Genomic DNA, 15,255 nt, shown 5'->3' on the forward strand with positions numbered 1-15,255 from the left:
GTTTATTTATTTATGTAGTTAAGTATTTATTCATTTCAAACGAGATGTGTGCTCATTCTCATTCAATCCAACACAGCCTTGCACGCCCAGAGGGCAAATAACTTGCTGAACAAGCGTCCAGAGACCATGGCGACTAGTGGACATGTTGCTGACGTTCAAAGGCCTTTCCCGCACACAATCCGTCACAGAAGCTATCCAGGTTATCCTTCCTGTAGCTAGGGAATGGTTGGCCGGTCCTGTTTGACTTTATATGCCGCTGTGAGCAGCAGTAGACCGGAGAGGACCTCCAGGCCGTAGGAGAGCCAGGCCAAGAACCGTGGACCATCCGAAGGAGGTGCTGACCCCGACAAGACCCTCCGGTCCCAGGAGCCTCTCTGTCTCGACCAGCGCCAGGTAAGAGTAGATGATGTACAGGACCATCCCGCTCAGGGTCAGCAGGCCTGGAGAGACACACAAACACGCACGTGCGCACGCACGCACGCGCGCACGCAATGCACGCACACACACACACACACACGCGCAAACAAACACGCACAAACACAAACACACAAGCACATAAACACAAGCACACACGCAAAAACGTGTGAAGATCGCAAGCCTCAAAGTCAGTAGACATCCGTCTGTTTCTTTCTCCCCCCTCCTTCTTCTCTCACACACCCGCACACACCCGCGGACACACTGCTGCTCCCAGTGATCGGGTGCAGACGTGAGTGTGCAAAGCTGCTAATAACACATCGGACCCCCTGGGGCCCACATGGTCGTAACAATGATGACACACAGGAAATGAACAGACATGGGCACATTTACACAGTGTGCATCTGTTAAAACCACTTTAATCTTGGTACATTCATCCGGTTTTCAGGGGAATACGAACAGTGTTGGGGAATTGTGTGAGTTCATCTAATGCGGGGCTGATAATTATTTGATCACTCTCAGGCCCCACGGTGCCATTAACTGAGGAAATTAGGCGAAAGCAGCGTCTGATTAGCTTTTTTTTATGATTCATTATTTATTTTGCTAACGGCCCATCTGAGGAGAGATACAATGTGGTTTGTTCAGAGGAGAATTGTACAAGCGCAGACAGACAGACAGACAGACAGACAGGGGGACGGATGGACAGACTCACAAACACACACCACACACACACACACACACACACACACACACACACACACACACACACACACACTTTTGAAGTGATAAAGTTAACACAATTGCACTGCATCTTTTATTGGATGTAGTGTATTGGATTAGTTAGCAGGGCAGTCATGAAATGCACAACAAGACACAGCAGGCTGAAGAAGTTATTTTGAAGTCTTCTCCCCAGTCAATTTGATCTGGTTTATCCATCACCACCTACGGCTAAACTACTTAGAGAACCACACTGAAGTAATTCTAAACCATTGGGGTTATTGGACATTCACCCTGTCTTTAACAAGGTTTGCTTGCACAGTATCTACAGCCAACACCCTCCCTTTGAAATCTAGAATAAAATAATAATAATTGATATAGACAGAAATTATAAAAGTGTATTATTCACCTTTCTGCAAACACAATGTTCTAGTGAATTGACTGAATATCTTGTTTTCAACCAGCTTTGACACAGACATGACTAAACACATCATCTCCGATGCTTTAGGGGGAAATAACCAAAGATTAACCACAAGTCCCTTGAGCTCATTAAAATAACAGTAGAGCGAAGCTTACCAGGAATCAAATTCCTGCTACACCGCTTAACGGTCGATTGACGGAGGGCTGACACCAAATGAGAAATATATCCAGAACGCAATATAATACGAAAGCATTTAGCCGCTCATCATAAGGATGATGTGGCGCTCAATTATCATGTTATAACTTCCGGCGCCGGAAAGGGTGAGCTGTGGGGGGAAAGCGTAGGCGCATAATTAACCTGTGAATGAAGCACCGTCAGACTAAAGGCTCTGCTATGAACAGTGTCTCGGTGTGTCTGGGGAACCAGCCCAGTGCTACAGGACAATCCTTATCCCTGGGCACCAAGGAGGCAGGAAGTAGGGCGAGGCTTGTGTGGTTCAAACACTGTGGCCCTGGGACACAAGATTTTTGCAAACCAGTGACCCCCTTTACACCTGGCATTATTGGTATGGTATCAATCGGTCTCGATGTGCAATGTGGTCATGCGTCCCTGCCAGACCTACTGATGTGGTTTGACGGATCTGATCGCGATTGTGTCATGGCTATGTTTATACCTGGATGTTTATTTGTTTTGCCGATATCCGATTCCCAGATTCATCCGAAGTGTAAAGGGGGTCACTGAGCTCGCGGACTGCTCCTGATTTAAACTACAATTCCATTTGAATCCGTCACCATGTGCTGCAGATTAAAGGGGGAACGTAAAGGCTCTTGTTAGGGAATTGTCAGTGAAACACAAGACCGTCTTTGTGAAGTGAAAAGGATGTTGGAGAGAGAGAGAGAGAGAGAGAGAGAGAGAGAGAGAGAGAGAGAGAGAGAGAGAGAGAGAGAGAGAGAGAGAGAGAGAGAGAGAGAGAGAGAGAGAGAGAGAGAGAGAGAGAGAGAGAGAGAGAGAGAGAGAGAGAGAGAGACACACACACACACACACACATTTAAGTGTGCTGTGAAGTTGTGGCTTCTTTGGATGTGAACAAAGCCATGGATGTGAAGGAGAGACGACGCTCTGTCTTTGACTCCCACATCAAATGAAGAGACTATTTCTACACTACACTGTTGCTCCAGTTGTGGTGTTGGCAAAGGATTGGCATGGCCAAGACCATAGCCATGACTGTAGGTGTAAAGCCAGCTGTGGGATGAGATTAGTATGAATAATAGAGTAATAAATAGAGGGTTAAGTTTGATAGTGTCGTCCAATGAGGCTGGCTCTTGAGCACGTGCTATGACTCCATTGTTTGTGAAGAGGCCTGTTGGGTCATTTTGTTTAAATGGAAGGGTCAAATTCTTTCTGTTTAAGCAAGAAACCTGGTCTATTTTTCGGCAGATCCAAGTGGTGGCCCTTAACATCAGCTGTACATTCTCACTCAGACGTGTCCTATTGACAGCACATCTCATCCAATCGATATGCACCACACCATATTAAACCAAACTGGCTACTCAAACAAAGGCAGTGTGGTTCGTTCCTTTAATAGAAGCCTAGGGGACCGTGTTCAGATTTCACCCCACCAAAGAGCAATTATCATCTTAATTAGACAATTATTCAGCCGCAAGGGCGTATAATTACAGCTTTTGGAGTCCTTTCTTGTCAGTGTGCCAGTCGGGATGATTGACATCATAACACTGGGAGGGAATGTGGCATCACGTGTTTCACAGATAATCACAGGGAGGACCTGTGATTGTGAGGCCTCCGTGAATCAGAGTGCATTAGAGTGGGCTCACAGAATGGTGAAGCGCATTCCCATCAATCAACGATTTCACTCCAAAGCCTGCAGAATCTCTACGCATGGATTTACAGCTGTGCCTTACTGCCTCTCTAGCTCGTTCTCTATAGGTTATCTTGGGGGGGGGGGGGGGGGGGATAGATATACATCAAATATAAATAAATGAACTGATGGATGTATAGATGAAATTGGTTTATGACATTAAGAGATTAAGACTATTCTGTGTTGATGCACGCAAATACTTGTGCAGTCTACAGAGAGAGGCGGCCTTCAGTCGAGTTTAGAGTGAATTTGCGCTGTAATGGCTGCCAGGGCAATATAACCTGATTGTCGTCCTTCCCACTGGAGTATGGAATAGCACATCCAGCGCGACTGAGGCTCTATGCTACCATTAGATGCATATTGAAGGTAAAAGGTCCTGTGCGTGTACACTTGACACACACTCACACACTCACTCACTCACTCACTCACTCACTCACTCACTCACTCACTCACTCACTCACTCACACACTCACTCAGACACACACGTACACACGTACACACATAAACACACACGTACACACATCAACGTACACACAAATGCTAGCCCTTCCACCTATATGTACCATGGCAATGTGATTATTGAAATAATCGAACAAGACCCCTATCTGGCCGGGCAGCGATACCACACTCCTCTGTTTTGATTATTCCTTCGAGGTCATTACAGACCAGCTTCCTGGGCTCCCATCAGCCGACTGGCCTTGCTCCTGTTGCCATACTTACCCAATATGTGCTGCTGCTGCTGTGCCGGCCAATCAAGATTCTCATCCAGATCCTTTTTCTCTCTCTCTGTTGACTTTCCTTTTAAGGTTATCTGTTTCGGAACTTGTAATGATTGGGATGTCAGCTAGAGGCCCTTTTTCTGGGATACTATCTTCCCGTAACGCTGCATTGGTTTTATCTGTTCTTTCTCATTTCCCTGCGAACCTTCTGCAGGAAGAATCCACCTAGTTTTGCAGGAGTAGGTATAAGGATAGGCCTCTTGTTTGAGTAGGCCTACCGGAAGGCAGTGGACATGGGGCTTCAACCCAAGTACCTTTCGGCTGTGAGACGGAACACTGTAGCCACTATACTATCCTGCCCCCAGATTACAATACCCAGCCACACAATCAAACACACATTAGTTTGTGTCTTGCAGCGTCTCACCGGTAGAAAATCTGAAGCTAATCAAATTGTCTTCTATAACCTTGTTGCTATTTCAACTTTAAGTTGATTAACCCATCTGGAGCACAGCTGCAGGATCATGGATGTCAACCCATGAGATTATCTGGGTGTGTACTGTACTTTAGACAGTAAAGGAGACTATACTGAAGACTGTACAGGATCTGTGTGTGTGTACTGTACTTTAGACAGTAGAGGATACTGTACTGTAGACAGTAGAGGATCTGTGTGTGTATGTACTGTAGACAACAGAGGATGTGTGTGTGCAGGGGCATAGCACCAAATTCTAGGCCCTATATACAAGTAGTCCTGATGGGCCCCTCCTGCTAAAAAAAAAAAATGTTTTACTAGCAGGCAGCTAGGATGATATAGCCATTTTGTAATGTCATGACGTCCGGGGCTAACTAGCCTATATGCCATAGGTTATTATTTATCATGTAGCCTAATAACGGCTGAGTATTAATTTAATATTAGCTTGCTTCAAATCAGTAGCCTGCTGTTGCAATATTAGCCTACCGTAAACTTGATTTATCCTTTACCTTAATAACCAAGGCCTCATCATTTGAAAGTGTAGCCTATTGTCTGCTCTTGCTTTGGGTTGTCTCTGTTAGTTTTAGCAACGATAACGGAGGTAGTTAAGAATGGGGTTTCATCTTGTGTGTTTGCAACGTTTGTGCTCACCTTTCTTAGAAAATAAGTCAGAACCTGACTTCCTTAATTTAGTCTTCTCTCCCTGTTTTTCTTCACCTTTCTCTTCTGAGAGCCAGACTTCAATTTATTTAACTGTGGCTGTGACATATTGCCGTATCTCCATCCAGATATAAAAGTCTCACCGTCAGCAAGGTGCGATTCTCTGTGAAATCAGCTGTGTCGACTAAACCATTTTGCGCTTTTTTAAAGGGGTGTTCACAGAGTAGGCAGAGCAGTCTTTACTTTTAACAATAATATACCAATTAATGAAACTAATACTCTAAGCTTGCATTTAGATCAATATTCATCATGACATTTAGTTCAATCAAAAAATGTGTGTGTGTGTGTGTGTGTGTGTGTGTGTGTGTGTGTGTGTGTACACACTGTACTGTAGACAGTAGAGGATCTGTGTGTGTGTGTGTGTGTGTGTGTGTGTGTGTGTACACTGTACTGTAGACAGTAGAGGATCTGAGTGTGTGTACTGTACTGTAGACAGTAGAGGATATTGGTGTGTGTGTGTGTGTACTGTACTTTAGACAGTAGAGGATACTGTACTGTAGACAGTAGAGGATCTGTGTGTGTGTGTGTGTGTGTGTGTGTACTGTACTGTAGACAGTAGAGGATACTGTACTGTAGACAGTGGAGGATCTGGGTGTGTGTGTGTACTGTACTTTAGACAGTAGAGGATACTGTACTATAGACAGTAGAGGATCTGGGTGTGAGTGAGTCATTTCAACTTACTGCAGGTGAAGAAGTACGTAGCGGTGCAAGCGAGGAGGACCGGGCTCTGAGCCAGCGAGCTCACCAGTCCACATATCCCGCCAAACACCAGCAGGACCAGACTGAGAGGAAGCACCACCACAATCACACTGTGCAGGTCTAAAAACACACACGATATCCGTGACGAAACACACACACACACACACACACACACACACACACACACACACACACACACACACGCACACACGCGCACACACGCACACACGCACACACACGTGTAGAGCTGGGTCAGATCGCGGCAGGGGAGATGTAAGTGCCTTTTATATGATCATTAGAGCAGGACCACAATAACAATACTAGGGTACATAGTGGCTGACTCACTCAGTATGTATAGCTCTGACTCAGAATAGATGGAGTAGTTGGCTGTGAAGCTGTACACCTTCCCTCCTGTATAGAATCATAACAATTATATGAACAATACTAATGACACAAACATGAAACAGTGGTGCAGTGAAATACAAACAAGGTGTGTATGTGTAGGCTATGTGTAGTTAATTAATATGAGTTAACAGTTGATATGTTATGAGTTCAAAAGCAAGGACGAGTCTGTCTACCTTCGTTGCTTCTCCACAGTCCAGAGTGTGAATTCATGTCCTCTAAGCCGCTCTTGTTTAAAGGAGTAATTTCTATGATGTACCAATACTCGCTTCCTATCGCAGCTGTCAGCAGAGCGAAACTCAGTAATCCGGAGATTCCCGCAGTTAGCACCAGTGATGCAAAAGTAATCCTCACGTCGTACCTGGGTATATGGGTACACATGTTGACTATAACGCACCCCTTAAACACTTAAGATTTTTTTTGAGCCGATAAATTTCAGTGTTCCGTTTCCAAAAATGCCTTGCCGTTTCCGATTGGTCGTTATGGTTAAAAGAAGAGGGAAAATGAAAGGAATTCACCCAACTCCGATCCGAATGGCCCAAGAAAGGGAGATGGGTTGTCCTTTTTATAATGGCAGCATTTTACGCGCGCTGCAAGTTTACGCACGACACTGACGAATGAAATGCTGAACAGTAGAACCTCAACGCACCAGTAATGATCATTACTTTATGGTGCGTTGTTATGAAAACACAGGAAGATCGGAATATGTTAAATTGAATATATATTCAAATACCGATGTATGATACGCACTGCGATATCACTAATGAAAAGATGTGTGCATAAGCCTATAATTAAGTTATAATTGTCCAGTACACATTTTGACGCGGTCATACCACTAGGCTTTCTCACAAGACAAAAAATCTTTATTTAGAATTTAGAATTCCACCAAAACATGACATGTAGTCACTAATATGCCTATTATCAGTATTAGTGAAGTGAAGAGTGGGGTCTTTACCCATAATGAAATCCCTGAGCAGATGTTCTTTACAGATTGACTATTATCAGAGGACCATGCACACCAGGATCCCTGTGTTTAAAGATTACAATCAGAGAGTTTGATTGGCGATTGATTCACATCAGGCAGAAGAGTCTTCACGCTTGGTGAAAACCGAGGAATTGTCAGCACATAGAATCATAGAAGTCATCATAGAAATAGAACTAGTCAGGAGACAGGTGAAGCATATTTGATGGAAGGGTTTATAGTAAAAATAAAAATAGAAGATTGCACTGAAAACACAAAGGACAATAAAAGAGATCAAAACAGGTAAAAAGCTCTATACAATAAGAGTCCCCCCCCATCCATTAGCTTGTTCTTCCCCTTCTGCTATTTGTAACCGCTGGCCGACTTGATTTCAGCTCTAACCCGTTTGGCGCCCTCTTCAAATTTGTTGATGCCGTCTCCAGTGATTTTGATCTGTCATGGGGATAAAATACACACAGATCAGAAACACCATTGAGATGAACAGCAGTTAGGGGTGGGGAAGCCAGTTTTCCATTTCTTTATTATCTCTTGAGAAAATGTTGCAGCACAACACATTTTCTGTACACATACTTTCTGTTACTGAACATTGTACTTGCTAAACAGAAAAAGGTGTCCACCACACTTTGATGCATGTATGCCATCTTGTTATTGTTAATAAATGATGAAACGTACAGTGATATATTTCTCTCTCTCTTTTTCCAGTTTGAGGAACTCCTCAACGGACAGTGCCTCCACCTCCTTCTTAAGGTTTATGAAAGGACATTTTGGGGAATGGGATTTGTGCTCAGCTCTGTGGAAGAGAACAAAGAAAGATCGCCATTGAGACAGGAAAGCCAATTGACTGAAGAGTCAAATGAAGCAGGCCCATTATGCAGGATAGAAATGAAAAGAGTTATTAAGAGAAATCTGAATGCATTGAACTTGAAAGTACAAAATGGTTCAAATGGAAGCAGGATGGAGTGGTCCTTGAATAATCTGGAAAAAAGTATCCCAATTCTGAAATAGCACTGCAGTTAAAGAAAACAAATTAAAACATCCATTTTCGTGTCCTGTTGTATTGGATTAATCAGTACTCAGATTTGTCTCAGCAGTGAAATGGTTCTATAATAAAGGCTTATTCGATTTGGCATAAATAATTTTTAATCTAATTATTACTGTTTGATGGTGCATTCCTTACAAAAAAGTAAAGCACGAGCCAGGGTACATTGCATTGTATATATTCCCATGGCAGATAAGGCCGCGGAACAATTACAACATATTTCAACATATTTCATAAGAAGACATCATTAAAATCAGTGCTTTTCCAGGAAAACACAACAACAAACTACTGGCCACACGAAGTACTTACGCAGGGTCATCCTCCGGTTCCCAGCCCTCCAACTCCTTCAGACAGAAGAAACATTTGGCGACGTCGGGGCAGTTGTCTGAAGGAGTGTGGAGGAATCCGGCTTCGGCCATCTGTATTAAACAACAGCGTTAAGTTCACACACAACAACAGAACGGAACTGCCGTCAGTCCACACCGTGTGTGTTACCGTTGGCCACTAGCATGACCTAAAGCAGTCATGCAATGCTCTAGGTGCTGTGATGTGGGATGTGTGGCGTGTGAGCGTGTGTAAATAGGCAAAAGCGTGTGTGACACGGTGAAACAGTGAGAGCTGGCAGCTCTGAACTTTGATAGCCGTGGAGTGTATGACAACAGTTGTGGATATTTTTCAAAAGGTTTGATTGCTGTAACGCAATTGTTGTTCACGATCGTTATCATTAAACGTTGAACACTGGTCGTTGACATCGGGTTGGATAGGGTTAGTAATTGAGTTTCAAACTGTATTTTTTTTGTAGATGGACGGTCATTACTCGGTATTGTCGAATAACCTGGCTAACATTGTATCATCTGTGAGTGGTGACGGTGGGCCGAGGCCACCGATCTCCTTGGCCTCAGCTCGCTAGCTAATGGTGAAGCGTTAGTTTCATGTTGCTCACCTTTTCTGGGGTGCAAGCGCAACCTTCTTCGAATGGCCAACCCATGAATGTTTTCAGCCTGTTCTCTAAAGAGTACATTTTGTAATCCTCCATCATGGTTAACGGTTAATAGTTAAGCACACGGGTAGAGCAAATGGTAAATGAAGCTTTGAAAATTTGGCGGATGTAAATGGAGCACTTTGATTGGTAGATGGGGGAAACAAACTTCCGTGTATATACTTGATGGGTATTGTAGTTCTAATTCTTATTGGTCCAAATTCACACGCGCGGAATATTACATCCTGTGTCAACAACCGGTTTCGAAATTTCATCCAAAATGCACAGCACTGTTATCCTAAATGTACAGTAAATAGAACTCAGCAAAAATTGTTGGTTTAATGCGTCCCTGTGAGTTCCTTGTCTACTTATGGAGGGAAGGTGCGCTGTGGAGTCATGGGCACAGTTCGGAAATGTCCCATGTAGGGCCAAAGTTACTGGTGGGACGATTGTCTTCATCTGCGATGGGAGCGAGGAGGTCAACATTTTCCATATCGAGGAGAAAAGGATTATGGCAAGTGGATTTCACATCCTGACTTGATTTATGTTGTTTACTTTATTATAAAACACTTCTAAGTAAAGTGTTGTTGTTTTTTTCCTTTATAGACCACTCTGCAATTTCCGGGACCCATATGCTACCTGGTTCAGAGTGAAGACAAGCATCTGTTATATGCAGCATGTGAAACTGCAGTTTACTGTGTCAACATTCCCATTCTTATGTCAAGGTAGACCATCGCTTCAAAGTTGCCGGTAATCTTTCATGTATAATACCAAGGCCCAAGCAAGACCTTCAGTCTCCTCACTTTTTCTCTTTTTCCTCAGCAGAATTCCACCCGGTTCAGCTCCTGCTCCCAGTCTGTCAGTCTCCTCTGATTGGCTGGCAGTCAGAGAGGAAAGCGTATGTTCTCTGATCCTGGTTGGTTCCATTCTTCTGACCCTGACCCACAAAGACCACCTCTGGCAGTTCACCCTGTACAAAGTGCCTGCCTCAGTGGAGCCGTCAGCCGGCGGCCACGAAAAGCTTGGGGTGCTGGAGCTTCCTGTGGTGTCACCTGGGCTGTATGAAGAGGGAGACCAGAGGAGAGCACCTGCCCGGAAGCCTGTGTTGAACTGCGTCCACTCCAGTGACGCTGTCCCCTCCTCCTCTGCCTCCTCCTCATCACCGTCGCCTCCATCCCACCCTCTTACAGGAGATGGCCACTTTCTCCTCGAGCCGCTCCTCTTCAAGATTATTTTCGGGGTGGACCCCTCTCTCGTCAAGTCTCCCATAATCCTCTGCGGCCTTCCCGACGGCCGCCTGTGCTTCTTCCCGTTGCGAGGCCTTCCGTCTCGTGTCAGAGTTCTGCACAGCCTCGAGCAGCCGATTGTCTTCATCGGATCGACCGTTGCCATGGGAACCGACCCTCCTCTTCCTCAGAGTCTGGTTGCGGTCGGTGGTCTTGGGAGGGTGGTGCTGATCCACAATGGTGAGACGGCCGCCACGGGGACAACCGCGGCGGCGGCGGCGACGGCGTCGGAGGCAGGGCGGGAACTGCTGGCGTTCACAGAGGGCTGTGTTCCCGGGCCCGTGGTGTGCGGCTGTGTGGAAGGACGACGGCTGTACTACAGCACCCACTCAGACATCCTGGTTCTGGATCTTTCCCGTGGCCCGGAGCAGCAGGGAGCCATGGCCCCGAGGGAAAGGGAGGATGTGGGAGATGGGCTTCCCAGTCCGGTCAGCCTGAATGTGTGTGGAGTCGTGGCGCTGGTCAGAGCCACACACACTGCTGCTGCCGCTGCAGGTAAGTGTGATGACAGCCAAGCTTCACTTTAAACACAAGGATCTCTTGCTCTGTCTCACTCACTCACTTACTCACTCACTCACTCACTCACTCACTCACTCACTCACTCACTCACTCACTCTCTAGCTCGCTCACTCTCTAACTTGCTCGCTCACTCTGACTCACTCATTCGGACGTACACACACACAGATTCCATAAATGTATTTGACATTAGACTCTGAGCTAGCCCTAGTAAAGTCTCAGGATGGGAAAGTGGCCGGTTGGTTCATATGCAGTATGGTGCAACTGAGAGAGCTGTGAATTGACAGCTACAGGGGACCGTCGTCCAATTATAACAGAGCAATGATCAGTTAATGAGACAAGGAGGAGGCTTAGAAGGAGTCTCATGGCCTCCTGAGTAAGTGCTCAGTGTGTCTGAGCACTTACTAATTTGAATGGCCTATTATTACGATCAAAAGCTCCACGTTTAAGGGTCTCTTTCCAGGTGCTGTGCAGCTCCTGGCCCTGTCAGCCAGAGGGAGGCTGCAGAGCATCACCGTACCTAAAGCAGCAGCAGCAGCAGGAGCAGGAGGAGGAGGAGGAGGAGGAGGAGGAGCACAAGGCAGAGAGCTACCCAGTCTCCCCTCCTCGCAGGTGGGCCAGAGGATTAAAGACCTCCTGGCTGCCATCGGAGATGTGTGTGAGAGGTAGGTTGTACTCATCTCTCCACCTGACTTAATGGCCCTTGCATTTAACTCAAATACCTGTTGTTTCAAATTAAGATTATTGTGGGGTTTTCTTTCCCACATTGACTGCTCCAAAATTAATTTTAGTATGGAACCAAATGGACTTTCACCATTGAAAAGACAAATTGCCAATAGCTTTGTGTACACACAAATATTGAATTCAGGTAGTTTAGGAATCCTATTAAGGTGTTGTAATAAATATAAGCAGCTATATGCCATTGTGTTGTTAATGATGGGAGCTCTGTTCGCTCATGTATAATCCTGTTAATGTTATAATAATGAGTGCTTGTGGCCAATGGGCCATGTTCATTGAGCTGATGGTACTTTGGCTTTGCCATTTTCTTCTCAGAGCCACAGTGTTAAAAGCCAGCATCCATTCCAAGACTGAGGTCCTGAGGCAGCTCAATCAGGTGCTCCACATCAGTTGCCTGCTGCTATCCGACCACACCAAAGAAAACCATCTCCCTGTGCAGAAGCGACCGATCCGATGTCACGCTCTGTCTCGCTGGAGCAGGGCGCTGCAGAGAGACACTTTAAACCTCACCTGCGTTCTCCAAAACTCGAGCCCTTATGTGTTAGAACAGGGTTGGACGTTCTGCATCACCCTTCACCCCCTCTCCCATCCGCTCGGTGAGGGTGGAGAACGCTCTTCTAGAACATTGTCGTTCCCCGTCCAAGACCTCCGTCCTGGGGGAGAGTTTGAAGTGTCGTCGCCCTTGGCAACAGCCGGCGACACATCCTTCCCCGTGACTGTTTGCTGCTCGCTGGTGTTCATGTTCAGCCGTCTCCTGGCGGAGGAGAAGCTCGGCGCCCCGCTGGCCCGCGGCCGCCCTGGCTCCAGCCTCCCAGGGCTGGACGGCGGCTGTTTCAGTTTACCCGTGGACACTCTGACCGTGGATTGGTTGGACGCTCTCCGCGTGCACAAAGCGGGCGACAAAGCGGGCTTTCCGCCCGCGGATCGGGCCTCCGTTGACCCGCTGCACGCCTTCCTGAACGCCCGCGAGGTCGTGGGCGGGGTCAGGAGCGGGGACGCGGGGGGCACCCCGAGGCCCGAGGCGGGGGAGAGGCACTCGGCATGCGTCAGGGTGTCCCGGCAGTCGCTGAGCGCCGCGCTGGAGTGGGCGGCCGCCGGTGCGGCCCCCCCGAGGGGGTCGAAGGTCGCTCCTAGCTGTCTGAGCCTCTCCTCCTCTGTGCTGGACTGGCTGCTGCCGCCCTCTGGACCCGGGGGAGAGGGGTCGTCGGCGCGGGCGGGGGAAGACTCGGTGGTCAGCGCTCGGTGTCCGGGCGGACATCCTGTCAGACTGACCGCCAAGGAGGTGTGTGTGTGTGTGTGTGTGTGTGTGTGTGTGTGTGTGTGTGTGTGTGTGTGTGTGTGTGTGTGTGTGTGTGTGTGTGTGTGTGTGTGTGTGTGTGTGTGTGTGTGTGTGTGTGTGTGTGTGAGACCTCAGAATCCCGTTTTGACACCTTTTATTATTAACCTTTGTCATTTAGCAGAGACTTTTATCTAAAGCCCCTTACAGTGATTTATTTTTTGGGAACCTGTAACCTTTTGGCTGGGAGTAAAACACCCAAGCCGTTGTCCCCATGGCCACAGTCCATGGGGAGCGATGGGTGGAACAGTCTATTATCAGGTATAGTGTACTGTAAAATAATAATGTTCATATAATACTAAAGCATGGCCGGAGGGCAGGCCCACCTGTGGGGACATGGGGAGAATACGGATGTTGTAATTAAGACCCGGTGCTTTAGTGAGGCAACTGAAGGACGCTTTATAGGCAGCCAGTTGCTAGTAAAGGAGAAGCCGTGTGGATAAGGCAGTCTTAACACTCTCCCACTGCATTCTATGATCTGACGGACTGCATTTGAACAGGTCAGCTCACTAAAGCATCACCTGTACATTGGCTTTCAATGAAGATTGAAAGCCAATGACCCACCCTAACCCTATACCTACATCACAATATCCACATCAATGTTTTCTTGTCTTTCAGTCCTCTTTTTCTCACGTGTGAAGTCAATAGTTACATCGCACGCTGAATGGTAAAAACATCAACTCTCAGTCCATATTGAGAATTGTGTGAAAGGGATTACAATAATTGCTACTTGATTATTGTCAGTCGAAGATTAAATTGATCACGGCTGCGTCGAGGCTTCTCTCTGCGTGAAGGTGAAACAGGGTGCGTGTAATCAATCACGTTCTGACAGCGGTTAATGAAGCCCCACCCCCTGGGGCCCGTGTGTCTGCTCTGGGTTGTCCAGGTCACTGTCGGAGAGCAGGGCGTTGAGACGGGTGGTGGTGGTGGTCTGAAGACGGTGGAGATCTGGGTGGAGTGCTCCTCCATGGCTACTGTGTGTGGTGTACACCACGCCGTGCTGGGCCGTGTGCAGGTAAGTGCCCACTCGTCCGTGCACACTCGTACATACATACACACTTGGACGTTCACACATTTGTGCGTTCGCGCTCATGCGTACACATCCGTACACATCCGTACGATCACACTCGTACGAACACCCTCATAAGTTCACACTCATGTGTATGTGAGGTCCTTTCTCCGGCATAAATATGTGATTAATATGCTTGCATGTTATGTAATGGTTGCCTCATTATAATACACAAGGGTGGTCTTGATTGACTTACCTGGTTAAATCAAGACTCTCGAGACCGGAATGCATTCAAAACCCCCAAATAGCACAGCTGATTACACAGTGTATTATCACAGAATGTTCCCGCAATGCTTTCCTCTGCTACTCTCGGACCTGGCAGGCCCTGCTGCAGAGGCCTCCTGAAAACACGGCTTCTCCCGGAAGGATTCAGCCTGCGGTTCTTCGACAGGCCCTTCAGAAGGCTGAGGTAGGACCTTCAACATGGGTGATGGTTATAATCTGTTCAACCGGTGTCACAATTGCTGGTCATTAGAACATACTCCCAACGACATACCCTTGACCCTGTTGCTATCCTGTTCCTATACCCACTTCCTGTCGCAGGCTTTGTTGCAGCGTATCCAGGAGTCCCGGGTGCCTGAGGGTTCTGGTGGTGACTTTACGAGAGAGAAGATGAACGAGTCTCTTCTTAGCGTCTACCGCACGCTCAGAGACAGCTCGCTCCTCATTGTCTGACTGTAAAGGAACAAAAGAGCTGCGCTTTGCGACACAGGACGTGACTCTGTGTCGCCTCCCTGTGTTGTTATTGGTGTATAGCAACCTGTACATATTGATAAAGAAGGAAAGTACATTTTCATCATTTATATTTTCAGAAAAAATGAACCATTTATAAAAAAAAAAAACATGTTTGTATTTCATGTTTTTTTATGTAGG

General features: G+C 46.7%; 3 protein-coding genes across 3 annotated transcripts; 1 reads left to right on the forward strand and 2 right to left on the reverse strand.

The window, feature by feature from the left end:
- Positions 1–246: 246 nt before the first annotated feature.
- Positions 247–6,818, reverse strand: LOC311366929 (transmembrane protein 235-like; the record flags this gene model as incomplete). Its single annotated transcript, XM_084485711.1, has 4 exons — positions 247–440; positions 6,018–6,155; positions 6,381–6,446; positions 6,614–6,818. The coding sequence occupies 4 exons, from the start codon at positions 6,816–6,818 to the stop codon at positions 247–249; spliced, it is 603 nt and encodes a 200-aa protein (XP_084341837.1).
- Positions 6,819–7,289: 471 nt separating this feature from the next.
- On the reverse strand, positions 7,290–9,558 carry birc5a (baculoviral IAP repeat containing 5a). Its single transcript, XM_084485716.1, has 4 exons — positions 9,402–9,558; positions 8,768–8,877; positions 8,092–8,209; positions 7,290–7,851 (listed from the first exon to the last, which is right to left on the reverse strand). The coding sequence occupies exons 1-4, from the start codon at positions 9,495–9,497 to the stop codon at positions 7,762–7,764; spliced, it is 414 nt and encodes a 137-aa protein (XP_084341842.1). The 5' UTR covers positions 9,498–9,558; the 3' UTR covers positions 7,290–7,761.
- Positions 9,559–9,726: 168 nt separating this feature from the next.
- faap100 (FA core complex associated protein 100) lies at positions 9,727–15,255 on the forward strand. The gene is made up of 8 exons (XM_084485680.1): positions 9,727–9,951; positions 10,044–10,162; positions 10,263–11,218; positions 11,703–11,904; positions 12,293–13,259; positions 14,200–14,328; positions 14,705–14,791; positions 14,926–15,255. Exons 1-8 carry the CDS (start codon positions 9,808–9,810, stop codon positions 15,055–15,057), a joined length of 2,736 nt encoding a protein of 911 aa, XP_084341806.1. The 5' UTR covers positions 9,727–9,807; the 3' UTR covers positions 15,058–15,255.

Source organism: Micromesistius poutassou, assembly GCF_964030765.1.
Source record: "Micromesistius poutassou genome assembly, chromosome: 21".
Classification (NCBI taxonomy): domain Eukaryota; kingdom Metazoa; phylum Chordata; class Actinopteri; order Gadiformes; family Gadidae; genus Micromesistius; species Micromesistius poutassou.